General features: G+C 40.6%; 4 protein-coding genes across 7 annotated transcripts in view; all 4 read left to right on the top strand.

Moving 5' to 3' along the window:
• The window catches only part of abcc9 (ATP-binding cassette, sub-family C (CFTR/MRP), member 9), a 49373-nt gene extending 40697 nt beyond the window's left edge, over nt 1-8676 (top strand). Inside the window, exon 44 of the transcript XR_003672393.1 lies at nt 8666-8676. The gene's annotated coding sequence lies outside the window, so the exon portion shown is untranslated. The remainder of the gene's footprint in view (nt 1-8665) is intronic.
• Nucleotides 590-14405, top strand: LOC114452986 (gastrula zinc finger protein XlCGF57.1-like). 3 transcript variants are annotated; one of them, XM_028432595.1, is made up of 5 exons: nt 590-788; nt 3851-3897; nt 11863-12117; nt 12510-12663; nt 12951-13076. In XM_028432595.1, the coding sequence occupies exons 1-5, from the start codon at nt 664-666 to the stop codon at nt 12967-12969; spliced, it is 600 nt and encodes a 199-aa protein (XP_028288396.1). In that variant the 5' UTR covers nt 590-663; the 3' UTR covers nt 12970-13076. The 3 variants fall into 3 exon arrangements, with proteins under 3 accessions (XP_028288396.1, XP_028288378.1, XP_028288386.1); XM_028432577.1 differs by lacking the exons at nt 3851-3897; nt 11863-12117; nt 12510-12663; nt 12951-13076 and adding exons at nt 1237-1509; nt 1830-3148 and having other exon boundaries at nt 590-835; XM_028432585.1 differs by lacking the exons at nt 590-788; nt 3851-3897; nt 12510-12663 and adding an exon at nt 10533-10765 and having other exon boundaries at nt 12951-14405.
• Nucleotides 5554-9684, top strand: LOC114452975 (zinc finger and SCAN domain-containing protein 31-like). 2 transcript variants are annotated; one of them, XM_028432554.1, is made up of 5 exons: nt 5554-5773; nt 7062-7298; nt 7502-7852; nt 7944-8078; nt 8706-9684. In XM_028432554.1, the coding sequence occupies exons 1-5, from the start codon at nt 5602-5604 to the stop codon at nt 9494-9496; spliced, it is 1686 nt and encodes a 561-aa protein (XP_028288355.1). In that variant the 5' UTR covers nt 5554-5601; the 3' UTR covers nt 9497-9684. The 2 variants fall into 2 exon arrangements, with proteins under 2 accessions (XP_028288355.1, XP_028288364.1); XM_028432563.1 differs by having other exon boundaries at nt 5667-5760.
• A 1105-nt stretch (nt 14406-15510) lies between the features above and the next one.
• On the top strand, nt 15511-21303 carry tmem209 (transmembrane protein 209). The gene is made up of 15 exons (XM_028396120.1): nt 15511-15618; nt 15943-16104; nt 16192-16250; nt 17222-17353; nt 17451-17680; nt 17756-17960; nt 18083-18258; nt 18381-18452; nt 18587-18683; nt 18866-18991; nt 19081-19178; nt 19587-19701; nt 19835-19932; nt 20192-20265; nt 20476-21303. The coding sequence occupies exons 1-15, from the start codon at nt 15539-15541 to the stop codon at nt 20528-20530; spliced, it is 1779 nt and encodes a 592-aa protein (XP_028251921.1). The 5' UTR covers nt 15511-15538; the 3' UTR covers nt 20531-21303.
• The last annotated feature ends 121 nt before the right edge of the window (nt 21304-21424 follow it).

The following is a 21424-nucleotide window of genomic DNA, read 5'->3' as shown; positions in this document are numbered from 1 at the left end:
ACATTTTATTGGTCACCTATGAACCCACACGGGGGAGAAACCATATTCCATCAACTTTCGTATTTTATAGCCATTTGAATGCTGGTATAAGAATCCACACAAGTGAGAAGCCTTTTTCTTGCAAAACATGTGGGAAAAGTTTCAGACAAAGTCAGACAACATTGACTTTTTGGATGAAATTTTAGGCATAAATAACCACTCAAGCATGCTGTTAAATCCTTAATCATTTTAAATGCACATGCACAGTTGACCACATGACGTTTTATCCTCTTTATTCTTAATCACACGGGCAACTCATATCATTAACAGCCTCTCTTGCTGCAAAATATAAACATTTTATTAGACACAGCAGCCTCAGAAATCCTACAACAAAAGCCTATGAGCATGACAAACTGCAACCTTTCCTGGACACTTGTGACCATTTCCTTTGCACAACTAATTCGTCTGCTGTAGCAGCAGACATGGGGTTACACACAGCTTTAAGGCTCCCTGCGCGATGGAAATCTCTTTTTAGCAGACAATCAATTGGTGGCACACCGCCGGAACTAATGTTAATTCGGTGGCTCTATCGGAACTTCACAATGTGACACCCGGCGGAAGTTACTAAAAACCGCTGTGAGGACTTTATTGCATACGGTGTTTGTTGTCTTTTCTGGAGTTAAAATGTCAAATGTTCAGTTTGTGAGAAATGTTATAACCGAGCGGTTAACTGCTGCTGCTGCAGAAATATTCGGAGTGTTTGAACAGACGGTCGTTCAGTACGAGGAAGAGATCGAGCGACAGCGCAAACTGCTGGATATCTTCGTGAAATCTGGGATAAAGTTACACGGAACAGGTATGTAAAACTATGAATTAGTGGTGAATTATGTGTGTTATATAGCGTCCTAATCAGTGCTCTGTGCTACATGTATTTCAGGCGTACACATTAAAACTGTGGAGCAGCTGCAGTTGTTTTACAATTAGCATTAAACACAGCGTTTGTAAACGTCACAGAAGACGTAACTCACTTATTGCTCAGGAGATTAGAAACATGACGTGAGTTCTGAGAGCTGACAGAGAAAATACAAACCAGATCTACATGCTAGTGCTGCTAAGAAGAAGGATGTGACGTAATGAAGGTGCGTCTGTTTTTCACGTCGGGGTTCTGCTGCTGTGTTTAAGAGAGCTGTTGGTGACTCTAGATGTGCACTTTGATTATAGTCAAGTCACACGTCCTGTGTTTCTCTGTTCTTCCAGATCTCCCTCAACAACACGAATGCAAGAAGGATAAGGTGCTGGCTGACCAACAGCTCTGTAAGCAGGAGAGGAACTCCAGTCTGGACCAGGAGGAACCAGGAGCTGCACAGATTGAAAAGGAACCGCATGAACTCTGCACCAATAATGAAGGAGAGCAATGTGTCCTGAAGCAGGAAACCAATCCCTTTATAGTGACTGCTAATAATGAGGAAAGTGACCATGGTGAACTGCAACCAAGCTGTGACTCAGTCCACTCACACAACTTTCCCCCAGGTAAAGAGCCTCCAAATATAAAACTTGTGGAAGATTCTTTCTATATCAAAGCAGCTCATCTAGAGGGGTGGTCTTCAAAGCAAGATGGTCATATCCAGGTTTTCTTTGTGTGAGCTGCCATCTTGAGCCCTAAACATGCACAGAGACAATCAGTCTGGGTTTAAGCTCATTTAAAAAAAACTTCAACTGCTGTGAATGCACACTGGAGAGTGGAGTCATTGTGTTAAAGTGTCTAGAACAGAGACATTTATTCTATCCTGTAAAATGTCAGATAGTTTCTTAGCTGTGTCTCTTTTTCTTGTGTTCCTTTGTTCCTCCAGATCTCCCTCAACAACATGACTGTAAGGTGGAGGAGGTTATGGTTGATGAGCAGCTCTGTAACCAGGAGACGCACTCCAGTCTGGACCAGGAGAAACCAGGTCCTCCACAGATTAAAGAGGAACAGGAGGAGCTCTGCAGCAGCCATGAAGAAGAGCAGCTTGTAGTGAAGCAGGAGGAGGCTGATTCCTCTGTAGTTATTTATGATAGCAGTGACCACACTGAAACAGTGGTCCTCTCTGAGGACTCTACTGACACAGGTAAAAAGTCTTTAGAATGTACCATTTGCGGAAAATCCTTTCTGTACCAGTCTGTATTGAATATACATGCAAGAACCCACACAGGTGAGAGGCCGTTTTCCTGCAACACCTGCGGAAAAACTTTCTGTCATAATGGTGCTTTGACTGTCCACATGAGAACCCACACAGGTGAGAAGCCATATTCTTGTATAACGTGTGGAAAAACTTTTAGTCAAAGTAGTCACTCGCTCAGTCACATGAGAACTCACACAGGTGAAAAACCATATTCATGTAAAATATGTAGAAAGGATTTTCGACAAAGTCATGATTTAACTGTCCACATGAGAATCCACACAGGGGAAAAGCCTTATTGTTGTAAAACATGTGGAAAAGGGTTCACTCAAAAAAGTAATTATCTTGGTCACATGAGAACACACACTGGAGAGAAACCATATTCATGTAAAGTATGTGGGAAATGTTTTCGCCTAAGTCATGATTTAACAGTTCATGTGAGAATCCACACAGGGGAGAAGCCTTATTGTTGCAAAACATGTGGAAAAGGTTTCACTCAAAAAGGCAATTTTGTGTGTCACATGAGAACCCACACAGGTGAGAGACCATATTCCTGTAAAGTGTGTGGGAAAACTTTTAGACGTGGTGGCGAGCTAACTGTCCATTTGAGAATCCACACAGGTGCAAAACCATATTCTTGCCAGTTATGTGGGAAAAGTTTCATACGAAATCATGAGTTAACTGCGCACATGAGAATCCACACAGGTGAGATGCCACGTGGGAACGCCCACATGGAAGAGTGGGACCCGCAGGAAAAGAGTTTGAGCTGACAAAGTAATTTTATTGTCACATGAGAACTTATGCAGATGAGAAGCCTCATGATGTTGTTTTACCTCATTTTTTTTTAGCACTACGTGATTGCATCAAACGTCACTTCCAATGTGACACTAACATGTGATGTTTGATCTGAATATTTGTCTCATTTGTGGTTAAATAAAGAGAAAGATTAACACATTACTGTACATTTTGTTGTGATCAAACTGAGTATTTATTGTAACTATACAGTTTTGGAGGACCAGTGTAAAAAATCTATACATTATTGTTTGAGCAGCACAAAAAAAGCCTGTTTTTTTGTCATTGCAGTATGTGTTGATGGAAAAGTGAATGGACTTCATCAGGCACTAAAAATTATCTGAAATAAAAGCAATGCTGATTGATGTGATGATTACAGTGCAACAGTGCTGTAAATACATAAATAAAAGCTTTTTACCTTTAGTATTAGTAATAGTTTTTCTACGTCACCGGAAATGAATATTGCTGTTCACGAACGAAGCTAAATAAAGTCGCTGGCTCAAAACACTTACATTAAATAATCTGTTAGGAGATGTATCTAAAAATGTAAGGAAAGGGTTAATGATATACTTAAAAAAACGGAATTGTTTAGTCGTATTTAATTTATGTAAAGGATTCCCTCTGACTATTCTCGACGTCCACACTCCAGTCCGGTAGGTGGCGGTAAATGCACCTTAAATTGGTTGCCAACCGCAAGCTAAATTCCTAGAAGAAGAAGTCGCTGGCTCTACCGGAGCTTCACAATGAGACACCCGGCGGAAGTTAATTGAAAGGAGGGAGGATATCGTGTGATAAACATCGCAGTTGTTGAAGTTAAAATGTCAAATGTTCATATTTTATCAGCGAGCGGCTAACTGTTGCTGCTACAGAAATATTCGGAGTTTTTGAACGAACTTTCGTCCAGTACGAGGAAGAGATCGACTGCTGGATATCTTCCTGAAACCTCAGATAAAGTTACACAGAATAGGTATGTCAAACTAGCGTGAAATCATTTAAAGCATGTAGCATCCTAATCTGTGCTATGTTTATGTTAGGCTAAACTATAGAGCAGCTGCAGTTTTTTAACGTTAGTATAAACACAAAGTTACAAAGTTTGGAAACGACACAGAAGAAGAGAAACATGACGTTTCCGTGTGTCTCTTTCTCCCTCCAGTTCTCTCTCAACAACCCAGCAGAGGGAAGGCGGTTCTGTCTGACCAGCAGCTCTCTGACCAGGACAGGAACTCTAGTCTGGACAGGAAGGAACCAAAACATCCACAGATTAAAGAGGAGCTCTTCAGCAGTCATGTTCAGAAACAGCAGACTGATCCCTGTATAGTGACTGCTACATATTCTGAAAGTGAACCAGAGCCAGACTGTGATGTGGTCCTCTCTTAGAAGTCCACTAAAAATGTTAGAAGGTCTTACGATTGTACTTTGTGTGGAAGATCTTTTCGACATCGGTCTGCATTGAGTGCACATCACAGAACTCACACAGGTGAGAGGCCATATTCTTGCAGACCCTGCAAAAACACCTTCAGTCGTAAAGGTGCTTTGACTGTCCACATGAGCATTCACACAGACGAGAGACCATATTCTTGCCAAATCTGTGGAAAAAGTTTTCGTCAGCATTCTGACTTTATTGGTCACAGGAGAACACACACAGGTGAGAGACCATATTCTTGCAAAACCTGCAAAAAAAACTTTGTGTGGTAAAGGTGCTTTGACTGTCCACATGAGAATTCACACAGATAAGATGAAATGAAATAACTTGGAGTGGGAGCTGTGCCCACTTTGTGAAAGCAATATTGCTGGTGTTTTTAATAACCATAATATTTTATTTTATCAATAGAAATGCTGATCCCTGACATGTTAATGAAGTCAGGGATAGGAACTAGACACCCTGTCGGCACTGCAGGGCAGTAAGCAGCAAAGGTCTTTCCTTCTGATGCAATATCCATACACCACATTATATAATAAATTATTTCTTTTGTTTCATTTGATGCACTATGTACAGTTTCACAACCACTCTACGTTCATTCATCTGTGCAGTACATATTTATATTGCTGCTGCAATAGCAACATTTCCCATCTTGGGATAAATTTAAGTATTTCTGTTCTGTTCTGTTCTAATATGTTGATACTTATGATACAATATATGTGCAATAATTTATATGTGCAATAATCCATCTGTACCATCTATGCTGGTGTGCAATGTTTGTACATAATTCCTCTTATCTTTTATTTTTAGTTTACTATATTCTATTTTATTCTATTTAATTCTTGCTCTGACTGTCAGTTATGTATTGCTGCTGGTACCCGAATTTCCTTGAAGGACCTTCCCAAAGAGATTAATAAATCTATTCTATTCTATTCTAATCTATTCTAATATGTACACTGTATCCCACTCTTAATCTGACTCTATTGTAAATTATATTGGTAGTTTACCTTATAATGTATATGATGTTTTATCTTATCTTATTTAATTTCCCCATCGTGGGCCAAATAAAGGTTTTCTTAATCTTAATCTTGTTCACGCTTCAGTCCAGTAGGTGGCGGTAATGCACCTCACAAGTTGGCCATAAAGCGCTCATACACTTAAAAGAAGAAGGAGAAGGACGCCTGGCACTGGTTGAGCCGCTGTGAGGAGCACTTTCTTGAAGCTGTTGTTCTTGTCAGCTTTGCAGTGAAAATGTCTACTGTTCAGTTTTTGAGACCTTTTATCACCGAGCGGCTAACTACTGCTGCTACAGAAATACTCGGAGTCATTGAACAAACTTTCGTCCAGTACGAAGAAGAGATCGAGCGTCAGCGCAAACTGCTGGATATCTACATGAAACCCGAGACAAAGGTACACGGAACAGGTAAAACTACAAACTAGCGTGGAGTTATGTGATTCACGTAGCGTCCTAATCAAAACTCCATGCTAAGCTAACTCATGAAAACTATGGAGCAGCGTTAGCATTAAACACAGCGTTTGTAATTTAACTTTCAAATTGTTGCATTTTAGAAACACGACGTGTGTAAGTATTCCTGCTGAGATTAATGTTATGATTCATGTTAATCAAACATTAATGGATGGACCTGTGTTAGCAGACAGTAGCTAACTAGTAAGCTAACTGAGCCAGAGCACCGGCATCATGACTGAGGCTCATTATAGAAACACAGCTGGCAGCGTGACACCACCTCCATGTAGAGTCTTACCTCACATCAGTCCAGCAGTACAGTCCAGCACAGCTGTATGAACACAACTGTATTCAATGTACTTGTAACTACAGACATTGTAAAATTTGTAGTGGAGTAGAAAGTACAGATAATAGGTAGAGAAGATTGAAGCAAGGCGTCTGGACTTGTAGAGTTTTCTAGAAGACGTTTTGCTGCTCATCCAAGCAGCTTCATCAGTTCTAACTGTTTGGTGGGGAAACATGGTTTATATGTGGTTACAGACCTATGTGGGTGGGTCTGGGTAAAACTTAAAAAACTTACAAACAATAGCACTAAATGTTTCCATACTTACCTGTGATGTTCTGGCTGACTGGGCCAGGTGTGTCTAAGGTTCTTCACCCATTTGTCCTGGGTGTCCTGCTGTGGCAGTGAGTGGTCTTCCCTCCTCCATGTGTGAAGGTTAGATGCATTTTTAACAGAGAAAACTGCTGTGAGACAAAACTGCACATTTCAGGGTGGCCTTTTATTGTGGGCAGTTTAAGGTACACCTGTGCACTAATCATGATGTCAGATCAGCATCTTGATGTGGCACACCTGTGAGGTGGGATGGATTATCTCAGCAAAGCAGAAGTGCTCACTATCACACATTTAGACAGATTTGTGAACAATGGTAATATTGTGTATCTGGAATGAAGTTTAGATCTTCAAGTCCATCTCATGAAACATGGGAGCAAAAACAAAAGTGTTGCTTTTATATTTTTGTTGAGTGTATTTAGGAAGTCCTGAACTGTTTCTATAATATCTGATTGGACATTTAAACTACATTGTAATGCCCTATGTGATAAATTCATTAATTCTTATCAAACATCCTCCATTTTGGAGTGATAACCAGTAGGAGGAGAACCTCCTGGAAACTCACATGTATGTGTTTGTGCAGATGTGTTTTCTTATCGTTCATATTTTTCTTGTGTCCCTGTATCCCTCCAGATCTCCCTCAAGTGAAGGAGGCTCTGGCTCACCAGCAGAGGAACTCCAGTCCGGACCAGGAGGAAACAAAACCTCCACAGATTAAAGAGGAAGAGGAGATGCTCTGGACCAGTCATGGAGAGCAGCTTGTACAGAAACAGGAGACTGATTTCTCTATAGTGACTTATGATGAAAATGACCACAGAGAACCAGCACCAAACACTGATGTCCTCCTCTCCTATAACTCTCCTGACAGAGGTAAAGAATCTCCTATTGGTATCAGCAGAACTGAGAAGAGAACCCACATTGTAAAAAACTGTGAACATGTTGGTGAGCTCTGCACAGGAGTGACACGTTTGCAATATAGACTTTCTTATTATTTAGACTAGATCTTAATTTTTCTGCTTTTTCTCTGTCTACCATTACATTCACCTGTTTCCTGTGTCCACATATCCCTCCAGATCTTCTTCAACATGAAGGTAAAGAGGAGGGGTTTCTGGCTGACCGGCAGCTCTGTAATGAGCAGAGGAACTCCAGTCGGGACCAGGTGGAACCAAAACCTCCACAGATTTATGAGAAACTCTGCACCAATCAAGAGGGAGAGCAGCTTGTACAGAAGCAGGAGACTGATCCCTTAATGACTACTATGGGCCAGCTGCAGCTCTGTGGCGAGAAGAGGGACTCCAGTCAGGACCAGGAGGAAACAAATCATCCACAGATTCAGGAGGAAGAGAAGAAATTCTGCACTAATCATGAAACAGAACAACTTGTACTGATGCTGGAGCCCTCTGCTGTTTCTTCTCCTGACATGGGTAAAAAAACAAACATCTCTAAATGGTAAAGCTTGTCCTGTCATCATTTACGCTAGAGTGTATTTCCTCACGTGTCCCTTTGTCTGTACAGATCAAGTTCTGGCTGAGCAGGAGAAATCGAGTCTGAACCGGTCTGAAGCGCCTGTTGTCCAGAACGATGAAATTAACTGTCAGCGTAGACCACTGACTGTCATCCTGACACCCGAGCTAAAGTTACACAGAATTGGTATGTTAACCACCAACAAGTAAATAATAATAAAGAGAGGACTGTGTTATCCAAAGGGAGATGAGCGCGGGTGTATCCACAAAAATTTTTTACCGTATGGGCGTTTTAGGAGCCTGCATACTCTTAACTTTTGAAGCCGGGTCCCAGAGTGGATTTCAAAATGCTGTTTCCATGTTTCTGTGTTTATGCTCAATACGCAACATTTCCGAAACGATGACGCCACAGCTCCACCTCTCCCTTAAGTCACAACAAACTACTGATCCTGTTGTTGCAGCAAAACATCCTGCTCCTCCGCTAACACAGCAAACAGCAAGTGGACAATAACTGTTAAGCTTTTGGATCCATGTTGTTCTGTTTACATCATGCATGTTTTGTGTGCATGACGCCGCATGTCTTCTGTTCTTGGTGTGTTTCTGTGATGTACTATGTCACATGTCTGAATAGGACCTAAATCATATGTTCTGGGTTATGTTATTCACCCCTGGTTGTTTTGAAGATAATTTCACATTTATTCATTCATTTTTTAAAAAAGCTAACATTATGTGACAGTGCTGATTCTGTTGGTGGTTGTTCAAAAGTGACTACAGTTAAGTCCCTAGTTTTTTTTATATTCCTTTTTCCCTCCAGACAAACATAACTGTAAGGTGAAGGAGGTTCCGGCTGACCAGCAGGTCTGTAACCAGCAGAGGAACTCCAGTCTGGACCAGAAGAAATTAGATCCACCACGGGTGGAACAACAACAGGAGGAACTCTGTGTCAATCATGAGGGAGAGCAGGACACTGATACCTCTGTAGTCACTGCTGCTAGTGATGGAAATGGTCACAGTAAACCAGGACCAACAGGTGACATGGCCCTCTCGCACAACTCTACCAACACAGGTAAAAAGGCTCTGAAATGTAAACCAACACGAAAGAAGCAAATTCCTTGCACCGCATGTGGGAAAATTTTCAAAAAAAATTGTGAATTAATTGACCACATGAGAATTCACACAGGCGAGAGGCCATTTTCTTGCAACACATGTGGAAAGAACTTTGGACGGAAATATCATTTAGTTAGTCACATGAAAATTCACACTGGCGAGAAACCATTTTCTTGCAAAACATGTGGGAAACTTTTCGCTCAGAATTCCATTTTGCGCCGTCATATGAGAATACACACAGGTGAAAAACCATTTACCTGCAAAACATGTGGGAAAAAATTCGGTCGGAGTTTTTGTTTAACTCTTCACATAAGAAGCCACATGGGTGTAGAACCATTTTCTTGCAAAACATGTGGGAAAAGCTTTAAAACCAGTTATAAGTTAACTGCGCACATTAAAACACACACAGATGAGAAACTAGTTCCTAAAAACATCAGTGGGAAAAGTTCCAGACAAAGTGGTGGCAGAACTCACGCAGGGGAGACGCTGTCACCCTGAACTGTTTGTGTGGGAAAAGTCAAGTTTGGAGAAAATTGTAACAATTAGCAGGTTAACATGAGTTATGTGAGAGTTTAGAGAACATCACATTTGTTTTTGTTTAACGTGTGAACTTTATCACACATTTTTGTTTTTGTTTTAATTTTGAAGCCTCTTACCTACCATGTTTAGTTTTTTTCTGTATGCATTTGGATGTGAATTGAAATCTATGTCTGAGATCTTCCACTTGGGTATATCATGTCGGATTGAGTGTGGGCCTAAAACTTTATTTAAAATGGCTCATGTGAGACCTAACCAGTGTTCTGAGTCTGTTTTTTGAGATGTGACACTAATGCAAAATAAACTGTACGTTTAAAGTTTTATTTTAAGCGTGATCATTACACACCTAAGTGTGTTTATAAAAAAAAAAAATAGGAGAGTAATGTGAATACAACAATCTCATCCAGGCAGACAGCTGAATTGAACTAGATGTCTAATTTTGATTGAGCATTACAAATCATGGAAACCATGTTCAAAGTAACTATGGGTGACTACATGGGTGGACCATGTTCAGTCTTCAGATCGACCGTCAGCGCAAACTGCTGGATATAATCCAGACACCTGAGATAAAGGAACTCACATAGGTAAGAAGCGGTGCCCCACCCACACCTCCATCATACAAATCTATATATTCTGCGAAATGTAGTTTATGTTTTAGCCAATAAAAGAAAAACTACTTCTGCTCCATGATGAGACCATGACCATGACGTCTGAAGGAAGTTGAGAGATTCAACAAAGAAAAATTGTCTTAAGTTTCTTCAGGAGTCACACACATTGTGAGAATCAATACAACATAAACATCCCATTTCCTACAAGGTTTGGGAAAAAAGGACTCAAAAAATAAAAAAAATTACGTATTCTAACTTATTTAGTCAGGCTCCGTAAATTATCCAAAATAACAGAAAGAGGATGTCGTCACCCAAAGTTACGGGCGGAACAAAAAGCTAAGTCTCTGTCTCTACCGGAACATCACAGAGTGACTTCCGGCGGAAGTTATTTGAGAACCAGCTGTGTTGTGTGTGTCGTGTGATAAATATCGCAGTTGTGTTGGAGCTAAAATGTCAAATGTTCATCTTGTGAGAGATTTTATCAGCGAGCGGCTATCTGCTGCTGCTACAGAAATATTCGGACTGTTTGAAGGAACTATCGTCCAGTACGAGGAAGAGATCGAGCGTCAGCGCAAACTGCTGGATATCTTCATTAAACCTCAGATAAAGTTACACAGAATAGGTATGTAAAACTACAAATCAGCGAGGACTCGTGTGACCCATGTAACAATCTAACCGGAGCTCTGTGCTACAATAATAACTAGCTAATTATTAGTTTGATTGCCGTTGCATTCAAACTCTTGTTATTCACTCTCTTTCTTCTTCTTTTTTATTCTTCCGCAAGTTTTTTGGCGCAGCGTATCTTCAACATACATTGACCGATTTCAGCCATTCAACTATCAAAATGTTCATCTCATAGAGGACATTCCGGGTTAACTTTAAGTGTTTTTTAAAAAAAATTATAGTTTTTCAAATATTAAGCAATTCCGGTGTTGGCCGTTCAACACACGTGAGTGATGCGGTGAACACGCCCATGTTAACCAGTGAAAGTCACAACTTAACATGGGCAGCGTTTTTCACAGCGAAACTCAGCTATAGGGAAGAATACACAAGCACGGACACCGTCACGTTGAATGGATTTGATGTGAACCATGTGAAATATGTAACTCTGGCCTTTTTGATCGGACCACCGAACTACAGCCACCATTCAAAACATAAGCAGCGCTGTGTGTCACAGCGACACTGGTATTGTGAAGAACATTCAAAGACAACCACCACGACGTGACCAGAGTCCAGTTATCATATTCCATGGTGCCCTATAAAGGAGCTAAATGCAGCTTTATCCCAATATCTGTGGTTGATTCTGTCACTCGCTCACATTTAGGCGGCGAGGTTAACGCGCCCATGTCAACTAGTGACAGTCACAACTTAACATGGGCAGACTTCTGCATCCTCAAAAACAAACGATCGTCTCACACAGCAAACTCAGGTGATGTAAAAACACACAGACATGGCCACCGAGGACACAAACCGTGGGCTGACAGCGTTTTTTGGGTTCGATGTAAACATTTAGAGCTAGTTTAAAGCTCTTTTTAATGCTTCCTACGCCACTGGGGCTAATAGAGACCATACACACATGTGGCTAAGTTAAAAGCTAACAGACATGAAACAGTAAAGGTGCTTTTGTTTTTTATTTTGTTTTATAGTAGAATGTGTTTTTGCCAGATGAGTTTGCCAAACACCACATTCTCCCTTGTCATGTGTCCCTTGTCCCCCCAGACGGCCCTCAACAACACGCCTATAAGTTGGGGGAAGCTCTGGCTGATCAGCAACTCTGTAACCAGGAGAGGAACTCCAGTTTGGACCAGAAGAAACCAGAACCTCCACAAATTCTAGAGGAGCTCTGCGCTAACAATGAAGGAGAGCAGATGGTACTGATGCAGGATCTCTCTATAGAGACTGCTGCTAATGATGGAAGCCACCACAGTGAACCAAACTGTAATGTGGCCCCTACTTACAACTCTACAGACACAGGTAAACGTCTCTAAACAGTAAAACTTTTTAAGGTATTTCCTGTTTCAGTATCAATTATTGTCTTCTGTGCCCTTTTGAAATGCATGCACTGACACATAGAGCAGATTGAAGCAAGGCGTCTGGACTTGTAGAGTTTTCTAGAAGACGTTTCGCTGCTCATCCAAGCAGCTTCATCAGTTCTAACTGTTTGGAATAAACCATGTTTCCCCACCAAACAGTTAGAACTGATGAAGCTGCTTGGATGAGCAGCGAAACGTCTTCTAGAAAACTCTACAAGTCCAGACGCCTTGCTTCAATCTGCTCTACGTATGATGACCTGGATGACTGAGAATCTTCATCAACATGCACTGACACAGAAAAGCATGTGCCCACTTCATCAAACTCAATTTCAGATCTGGAACACTTGCATGACACTATCTGCAGACAGAAGAGCATGCGTCTTGAGGATGTTAACATCGTAGCAGGGGACTTTAACGATGCAGATTTGAGGGCAATGCTCCATAGATTCCACCAACACTCTGTGTGTACAACTATCGCAGCAAACAGGTCAATCAAATTATGAACATACAGATTAAAAACAGTTTCCACTCAAAAGCTATAACTGCACTAAACATGACAAAATGCAATATTTAGTCAGTATTGTGCAGTGATTGTTTAACTATGTTTAGTCATATTGATGTGCTGCTTTTAACCTTTTTAGTATTAATTTATGTGTACATATTTATATATGTACTATTTTTGCACCTGATGTTACTGTACTGTGTACAATGACAATAAGGATTATATTCTGTTCTATTATCTCATTCACCCTCTTATGCCCATTGTCCCTCCAGATGTCTCGCAGCAACATGACTGCAAGGTGGAGTTTTTTGCCGACCAGCAGGTCTGTAATCAGCAGAGGAACTCCAGTCTAGACCAGGAGGAACCAGAACCTTCATGGATTAAAGAGGAACCTGGCACCACTCATGAGGGAGAGCTGCTTGTGTTTAAGCAGGAGACTACCTCCTCTATATTGATGGCTAATTATGAGGAAAGGGACCACAGTAAACCCCAACTAAACAGTGACGTGGGCTTCTCTGAAAACACTACTGATACGGGTAAAAGGTCCCAGAAATGTAACATTTGTGGAAAAGCCTATCTGTATCCATCAAGACTAAAATCACACAAGAGAACCCACACAAGTGACAAGTCAGTATCTCACAAAACGTTGGTGAAAACCTTTAAACCTAATAGTAACACAGCTGTTTACATGAAAAGGCTCACAGGTGAAAAACCATTTTCTTGCAAAATATGTGGGAAAACGTTCCCTCAGAGTTCTCATTGCATATTTCACATTAGAACCCACACAGGTGAAAAGCCATATTCATGCAAAATATGTGGGAAAAGTTTCATTCAGCATAATAATGCTGTTCGACACACGAGAATTCACACTGGAGAGAAGCCATATTCATGTCAAATATGTGGGAAAAGGTTTAGACACCGGGTTAGTTCTGTTACACACATGAGAACCCACACAGGTGAGAAACCACATTTGTGCAAAATATGTGGGAGATGGTTTAGAATTCGTACTCAATTAACAATCCACATGAGAACCCACACAGGGGAGAAACCATATTCTTGCACCATGTGTGAGAAACAGTTCACGCAGAGAGGTAATTGTATTAGGCACATGAGAACCCACACAGGCGAGAAGCCATATTCTTGCAAAATCTGTGGGCAGGTTTTTAGATATAGTTATGACGTAACTGTCCACATGAGAAGTCACACATGAGAGAAACCGTATTCTGGTGCCCTATTCTTTCACAACGTATGGAAAAACCTTTAGAGGAAGGTCTCCTAAATAACCACTTGAGGACTCACACTGGCAATACAATGTGTTCTTGCTAAATATACAGGAAATTATGAGTCAATGGTACACAATCCCTGCCAGCCTTCGAACCATCTGTGGTGAAGCCCAACTTGAAAAACTACACAGAGTTAGTGCAAGTTAAAATAAGTTACTGTGTGCTTCAACAGTTGTGAGTTGTGCATGTGCACTACATCTAATGTGTGTTTGTTCTAGGCTTTAGCTGCATTAAAACATTACAGAAGGTTCTATGTACTTAAATTTGCAGCTATGATTTATTATATGTTTACTGCAATGGCAGTAATTCAACTGGTGATTTAACTATGACTGTATATGTGTTCAGTTACTGTAAACAGAAATGTGAGTAAGGTTAATGTAGGAATCATGTCATAACCTGCCATTAATAAATTATTTGCCCCCTGGGGAGGTTTTTGGAATTTGAATTTGCACGCTGTTCTTACTCTCTTTTGAATTCATTAGCAACTCACTGCAGTTTTCTAAACAGCTTCATGGGTACGGTTTTGATTCAGCCAGCTGCTGAATCCTATTGTACAGTGACGGTACAGTTCACATTAATTTTATGTTGTCTCTTAAAGTACACATATAGAATCTTTGAGATATTATTTATCTGATGACGAGAGGTTTGAAAGTAAAAATAAAACAGGATAAATGTGTGTTTTGGTGGGCAGTGGCTGTTCTGCCAGCAGCACAGAACACAAGTTAATGTTGTATAATAAACACTTCTGATAGGTGCAATACTCACACACCACAGTGTACAATAAATTATTTATTTAGTTTTTGATGCACTCTGTACAGTTTATAAACCATTTCTACCTCCACTCACCTGTGCAATAACTGTTAATATGTAAACTGTTTATAATGTATATATCTTTTTATTGGTAGTCTATTTTATAATGTATATATCTTTTTCTTAACTTATCCCTTGCTGTCTGTATGCTGTTGCAAAAATGCAATTTCCCCATTGTGGGACTAATAAAGGTTTCTTGATCTTAATCTTAAATTTCTATGAACACTGCCTGACAGTGCTTGTATTCTACTACACCACCCAGCAAAACACGTTCATATAGATAGACTGTATGCTTACAGACTTTTTTTGTTAAATTCCATGTGTGGATGTTTGGAGCTCAGTCTTAACTCTGTAATTTAGCATATTAAACTCTCCATGATCTCTGATCTAAATCAGAACACAACCAGAAATTGTTTACCTGTGTTTTTTTTAAAGTTTGGTGAATAAATGTTCAATGTTCTAATTTCTTCCCCCTTTATGGACCCTTTACCGGAGTTAGGGTTTTTTATTCCTTCTGATTTACTCTGAAACCGCATTTCTCGCTCAGTAATACGGTATATCTATCAGGACTACATTGCCCACATGGCCACATTTACGTCGTATATGCCGTTTGAGTCGACGCATGTTTTCAGAATGACCATATATTTCTTGTAGTACGGTTGATTTCAACAGTAAACACGTGTGACGGCAGCAGACAGTTACAAATTCTGCAAACGTACCTGTGTGTAATTTAAAAAAGAAAAGCGGTGACGCCGCTTCGCCGTGGCATGTGCCGGAAGTGCACAGTACGACTTCCGGTTAAGATACAAAATTATGCAGCGCCGCAGTTGTCATTCACTTCAGCGTGGTATGAATATCTTACAATTCTTGTGTGTTGTATTCATATTTGGTTACGTCCATATTGGGATGAGTTGATTTTTACTAGCCCATGCCCTCGGAGCCATTTAAAACGTAAACAAAACGTCTCCTGTTAAGTTGTTTTTGTTTTGTTGTAATGCTAGCTAACCTAAGGTAGCATTTTAGCTAGCAGGTATGCTAATCAAACTACTAGCCACAAGTCATGTACAGTCGCCATGCAGCACAGCCTTATTTCAAGCCAAAGATTCATGTTTTTAAGAAGTTTTATTTTGCCCACTTCATGTGGTTGTTTTCTTTCTGCTCCGTGGTCCAGCCTGATCAGTGTGGTAACAATCATGTTGACCCCGCCGAAGGAGGGGGTGCCCAATATGATAGACAGGGCGCTGAGGATGAGGAGAGAGGAGCAGGCTCGACAGGTAGTCCTCGCCTGGGCTGTCCTCAATGTGTCACTGGCTGGCATGATTTACACTGAAATGTAAGTACCTATAGGTGTGAACATAAGCATTTTGATTTACTATCTCTAAACTGTTTTGTCTTTTTGTGTCTTTAACTTTTTTTTAAGGTCAGGGAAACTGCTTAGCCGATACTACAACATCACTTACTGGCCTATATGGTACATTGGTAAGGTCCTGATACAACACTAATCATTGTTAGCAGATGGTGAGTTTGTTTGTGTTTGTGTGTCAGACACAGATGTGAGTGAGGGGAGTTTGTCTCCTAAATGCTGGGGACACACTACACAACTGTCCCAGTCCTAACAGATTTTGAAATGACAAAGAGCACCCACTAACAGACTGGTGTCAGCAGATTTTTCAGCATCTGAACCACTGCTTCTGATGAGATCACAGTCTACAGGATTTGTCAAACCAACTGAGGCTAGCTGAACGCCGCAAACATAGAATAGAATAGAATATACTTTATTAATCCCTTTGGGAAGGTCCCTCAGGGAAATTTGGGTACCAGCAGCAATACAACACCGACAGTCAGAGCAAGAGTTAAATAGAATAAAATAGAATATAGTACAGTAAAAAATAAAAGATAAGAGGAATTATGTACAAACATTGCACAGCAGCGTAAATGGTAATGTGATATAGTGCAGTAAATGTAAACAAACATTGCACAGCAGCATAGGTGGTACCAGCTAGTGGCAGTAATGCAGCAACATGTTGTTGGCCAACCACCAGAAGTTCGAAGAAGGAGAAAGAAGAGAACGCAAAGGAAGTAAACAAACACCGATGACAGCTGACTTGCTGCTACTGTTGTCTGAGTAACTAAAAACACAAAGACAAAATGGGTTTTACACGTAACGACTGTCCCTAACTAGTGCAGACTGGTAAACCCTTTGCCTGACAGGAAGCTGTGGGTAAAATCTGGCCAAAAATCATGTTTTGTGTCCACAGCTTTAATAAGTAGCAGTTGGATTTTTCTGGTGATGAACTACAGCTACATTTATTTGTTTTTCACTTGCCTGGTGGGACATTTCACTTGGCCGAACACAGAGTTTACTGTCCCAAGCAGAGGGCGGCTGTTAATGTAATGTGAGCCCTGAATTGTCAGGGATATCATTAAACAAGTCTTGTTGTCTTTTGCAGAACTGGTGCTAGCGTCTCTCTTTAGCCTCAATGCTCTTTTTGACTTCTGGAAATACTTCAAATACACAATGGCGCCATCCACCATTGCCGTTTCCCCTGAGCAGCATCGCCTTCTGGGTCTGAGAAACACAAGTGAGGCTCTGATTTTTGGATTCTTGCAAGCAGAGTTAGACTATTTAGTCACATTTTATGGTGACTATGAGCATATTTGGTTGTTGTCTTGCTGCAGGTATTCAGGCCTCTCCGCCTCAAAAGCCAGAGAAGAAGGAAACACCAGCTCCAGCTCAATCATCTCCACTACAGGGCCAGAGTGTACTGAGTTTCAGCCCTTCTCGTCCTGCTGCAGGCAGCCCCAAGTTCTCCCCCGGTTGTGTCCCTGGGTACAGCCCTCCTCTCAGCAACCCTACCACTCCAAGTAGTGCAGGAAGCCCATTTTCCCCTTCAGTGACCTTTGGAAAAGTATGCGTTTTATAAAAAAGTAAAAAATAAATAGGTAAAAATACATGTTTAAAATATGTATTGTGTCAATTTTAGGTGGTGAACTACAGTCCATCCTCTGGCTCCTCTCCTTATCAAAATACTGTTGGGTCAGCAGAAGGGTCTGGCTTGAGGGCTCGATATCGCACATCGCCGTCAGTGTTTAACTCCCCTGGAAGTAAAGAAGACTACATGGAGGATCTTAAAAGTCTGGAGAGGTTCCTGCGTACAGAGGAGGAGAGGAGTCATCGCAGCCATTTAGGTAGGTAGCTGGCAGGATTTCTTTTACCTTAGTAGTATAACCTAAACAGGACTTTGACTTGCTCACCACATGTAGGTTTGAGATTATCCTTCAGACTTTAAATTGTTTGGTTCTCTCTGCAGGCAGCCCAGAATCTGTGTCTCCGAGTCACAGTCCGACATTTTGGAACTATAACCGCTCAGTGGGAGATTATGCCCAGAGTCTGAGGAAATTTCTTTACCAGCCTGCATGTCGCTCCCAGGCACCTTCTGCCCACAAAGATGAGACGGACCTGGGTTCCAAACAGGCTGCAGAGGAGGTCTGTATTCTTGTTTGTTGTATCCTAATAAAAGCTGGTTGTTGACTTAAGTCAAGAAAATAATGCTGATTAACATTTTCATAGCCTCATTTTTTATATTTTTTTCCCTTTCCAAAATGTAGGTGTGGGCCAGAATCACAACCAGTCGCCCTGTGGTCGACCGCATTGATAGCTGGACAGCAAAGCTTCGAAATGTGAGTAGACCTGTGTTCCAATGGACTGCGATTGTTATGTTTGTTAAATTATTTAGGTTTCTGATAAAGTGGCTGTTGAGCGTAAAGGCACAACATTTGGTCTGTGTAAGAGAAAATACTTTTTGTGTCTGCAGTGGATCAGCGACACCATCTTAGTGCCTCTTGTGAAAGAAATAGACTCTGTCAACAGCCAGCTCAGGAGGATGGGCTGCCCAGAGCTCCAGATAGGAGGTAATCCAGCTGCAAAGTCTTTTAATGTAACATGTCTGTTTTTGATTCAGTAATTTATTGATTTTCTAAAAATAACAAATCTAAAGAATAGATAAATAAAATGTGCCACAGCAGAATGTTTAGTGGGGCATTTCTAATAATAAGGAAAAATCCACTCTACTTCTCCATCTGTCCTCCACCAGAGGCAAGCATAAGCAGTCTGAAACAGGCAGCAGTGATGAAAGCCTCATCAATCCCCACAATGAACTCCATTGTCCAATACCTGGACATCACTCCCAATCAGGAATATTTAGTAGAACGTGTAAAAGGTACGGCCAACAAAATATACTAGAAAATAAATTGTGTAATTAATTGTGTGTAAACATTTGTGTGTTATATTTGTATTGTGTCCTGTCAGAGCTGGCTCACAGCGGCTGCATGAGCTCTTTTCGCTGGAACGGTGGTGGTGATTTGAAGAACAGAAAGTGGGACACAGACCTCCCTACTGACTGTGCTGTGAGTCTACACATACCAATTTCATATTTCATGAAATTTGTATAAAGATTGGATATCCTCAGAGGTCTCTATATCTTTGTATCAAATACACAAAATGCTTGGCTGGTGTATTGTTTCACTGTTGGCAGGAATCGGTACATACAAGGTAGAGATGAAGGTTGTTATATTAAGCCTCTTCAAATGTAGATTTATAGATTAAAATTGATGTGCTGTTAGATTCTTGTCAATAATTGAATTCATGTTTTTCTTGTCCTCAAAAAGAAACAGACTAAATATAAGTCAGATCCTTTTTTGAATATATTTAGACTTCTTCTGGTTGGGGTCTCTTGAGGTCTGTTGATCATGTTGCAGGGTTTTCTCATCCCTGGGGGACTCCCAGTCAAGCTTGTCTGCTAATTCTTTCCTCAGATCCTCATGCATGTGTTTTGCACATACCTGGACTCCAGGCTGCCCCCACACCCAAAGTACCCCGATGGGAAGACTTTCACTTCCCAGCACTTCAGCCACACTCCGGACAAACCTGGTGAGTTCACCACACCCACCAGTATAATGGGGAGAAATGGAATAATGCAAAGCTTATACTATTATTACCGTAAAATCCTTGAAATGGATCCATTGACCTAGTTTTTCTTTTTGGATTGACTCTGTGATAATAGATGTTACCAAGGAGAGCCTCTTCTGCATCCACCAAAGCAGCACCACTCCCCCTCACTACCAGCTCATATACCAAGGACACATCTACAGTCTTCCCAAGGTGACAGAAAAAAACTCCTAATGCTCTCACTTTTCTTTGGTCTGCTTTTATTTTTGCTGGCTTGCTCTCTTAGAGTTTTCTACGTAATTTTGTATCATTCAAGCTTAGTTTAAGTTATCACTAAATCAAGTGTTAGCATTGTGACAGCAGGGTGAGCAGATTATTTATTTATATCCAATAATCCATACACCTACCTACCTCTTGGCCAGTAATAATTTCCCTTGCAATGACATGAACCCTGATTTTTTTTTTATTACAGGGCAGGAACAACTTGTTCCACACGATCCTCATGTTTCTTTATGTTATTAAGACCAAGGAAGCAGGGATGCTGGGGTAAGTACCTCCCATACAAAAAGCCTATAAGGGGATGGTAGCTCAAATATCTTCAGAATGAGTATTGGCATTATGAAATATTGATTCTCTTCAACAAAAAGGTTATGCACTGAAGTGCAGATTGAATATTGATTCAAAATAGTTTGTGCGACCTTGCTTGCTCCTCTGAAATAATAATAATAAAAAAGAAAACCATTCCTTTTTTCCCAGGAGAGTAAATCTGGGCCTCTCAGGTGTGAACATCCTGTGGATATTTGAAGACTGATGAATTGTTCCACAAAACTACACACAGGTGCGAGTGGATGTTTTAAAACTAGCACATCAAAAAAAAAGCACTTCCCTTTGGACAGATGCATTTTTGTGGACATGTCGTTTTTACTGCACATCAGGCTGTTTCCATCGACATGTTAAGAACTTGTTTATTTTTTACACCACAGAGTGCTTATGATGCAAAACAAGAGCTGTATTTTTTAACATTGTTCGCTTTCTGATTTTGTAATTTTGAGAATGTACCAGCATGACAGCCTTGTAAATAATAATACCTCAGATGTATCTGGTGGATGACAAAGGGCTCTGACCCATTAGCTTGAATGTACATACAGGATGAGAACTTGTTGTGTGGATCCTAAGCAACCCTTTTTTTGCTAGATTGCTTTTTCCCCCCTGCTCTGTTGTGGAAATGAATGCTTGCAATAATACAGATACTCCTGGCATGTTTTTGGATAAACCTAAAAATGTTGACCTGTATAAATTGCAGCAATACTGAAAGGTATTTTGTAGATGGTAACTATTCCTTATTCTTAGGCTGTATTGCGACACATGACTATGTACAGTTGTGACCGTATGATAAAGGAAAGTACAAATCAAGGGCCCATGTGAATATTTTTTTTTATTGACGAGCACTGAATGCCGCTTATCTTGACATGATCTGGGTTACATTCTCCATGTTTGCCTGTTTTCAATACTACAATTTTACAAATGTTACAAGACAGAAATTAAAGTTGAGATATTAAAAATAAACCACATAAGCTTCCACCTCTCCCCTCTACTTTGTGTGTTTGGTGTTTTTGGCTATGACATCCAGGTGGTGGCAGTGTAGTTCATTTTTTACTCATTTGACCTTTCCTGTACCCATTTTCTCATGATGTACCACCAGCAG

The sequence above is a fragment of the Parambassis ranga genome, chromosome 2, assembly GCF_900634625.1.
Source record: "Parambassis ranga chromosome 2, fParRan2.1, whole genome shotgun sequence".
Classification (NCBI taxonomy): Eukaryota; Metazoa; Chordata; class Actinopteri; family Ambassidae; genus Parambassis; species Parambassis ranga.
The sequence above is the reverse complement of the archived record's forward strand: the minus strand, read 5'-3'. Positions and strand labels throughout refer to the sequence as shown.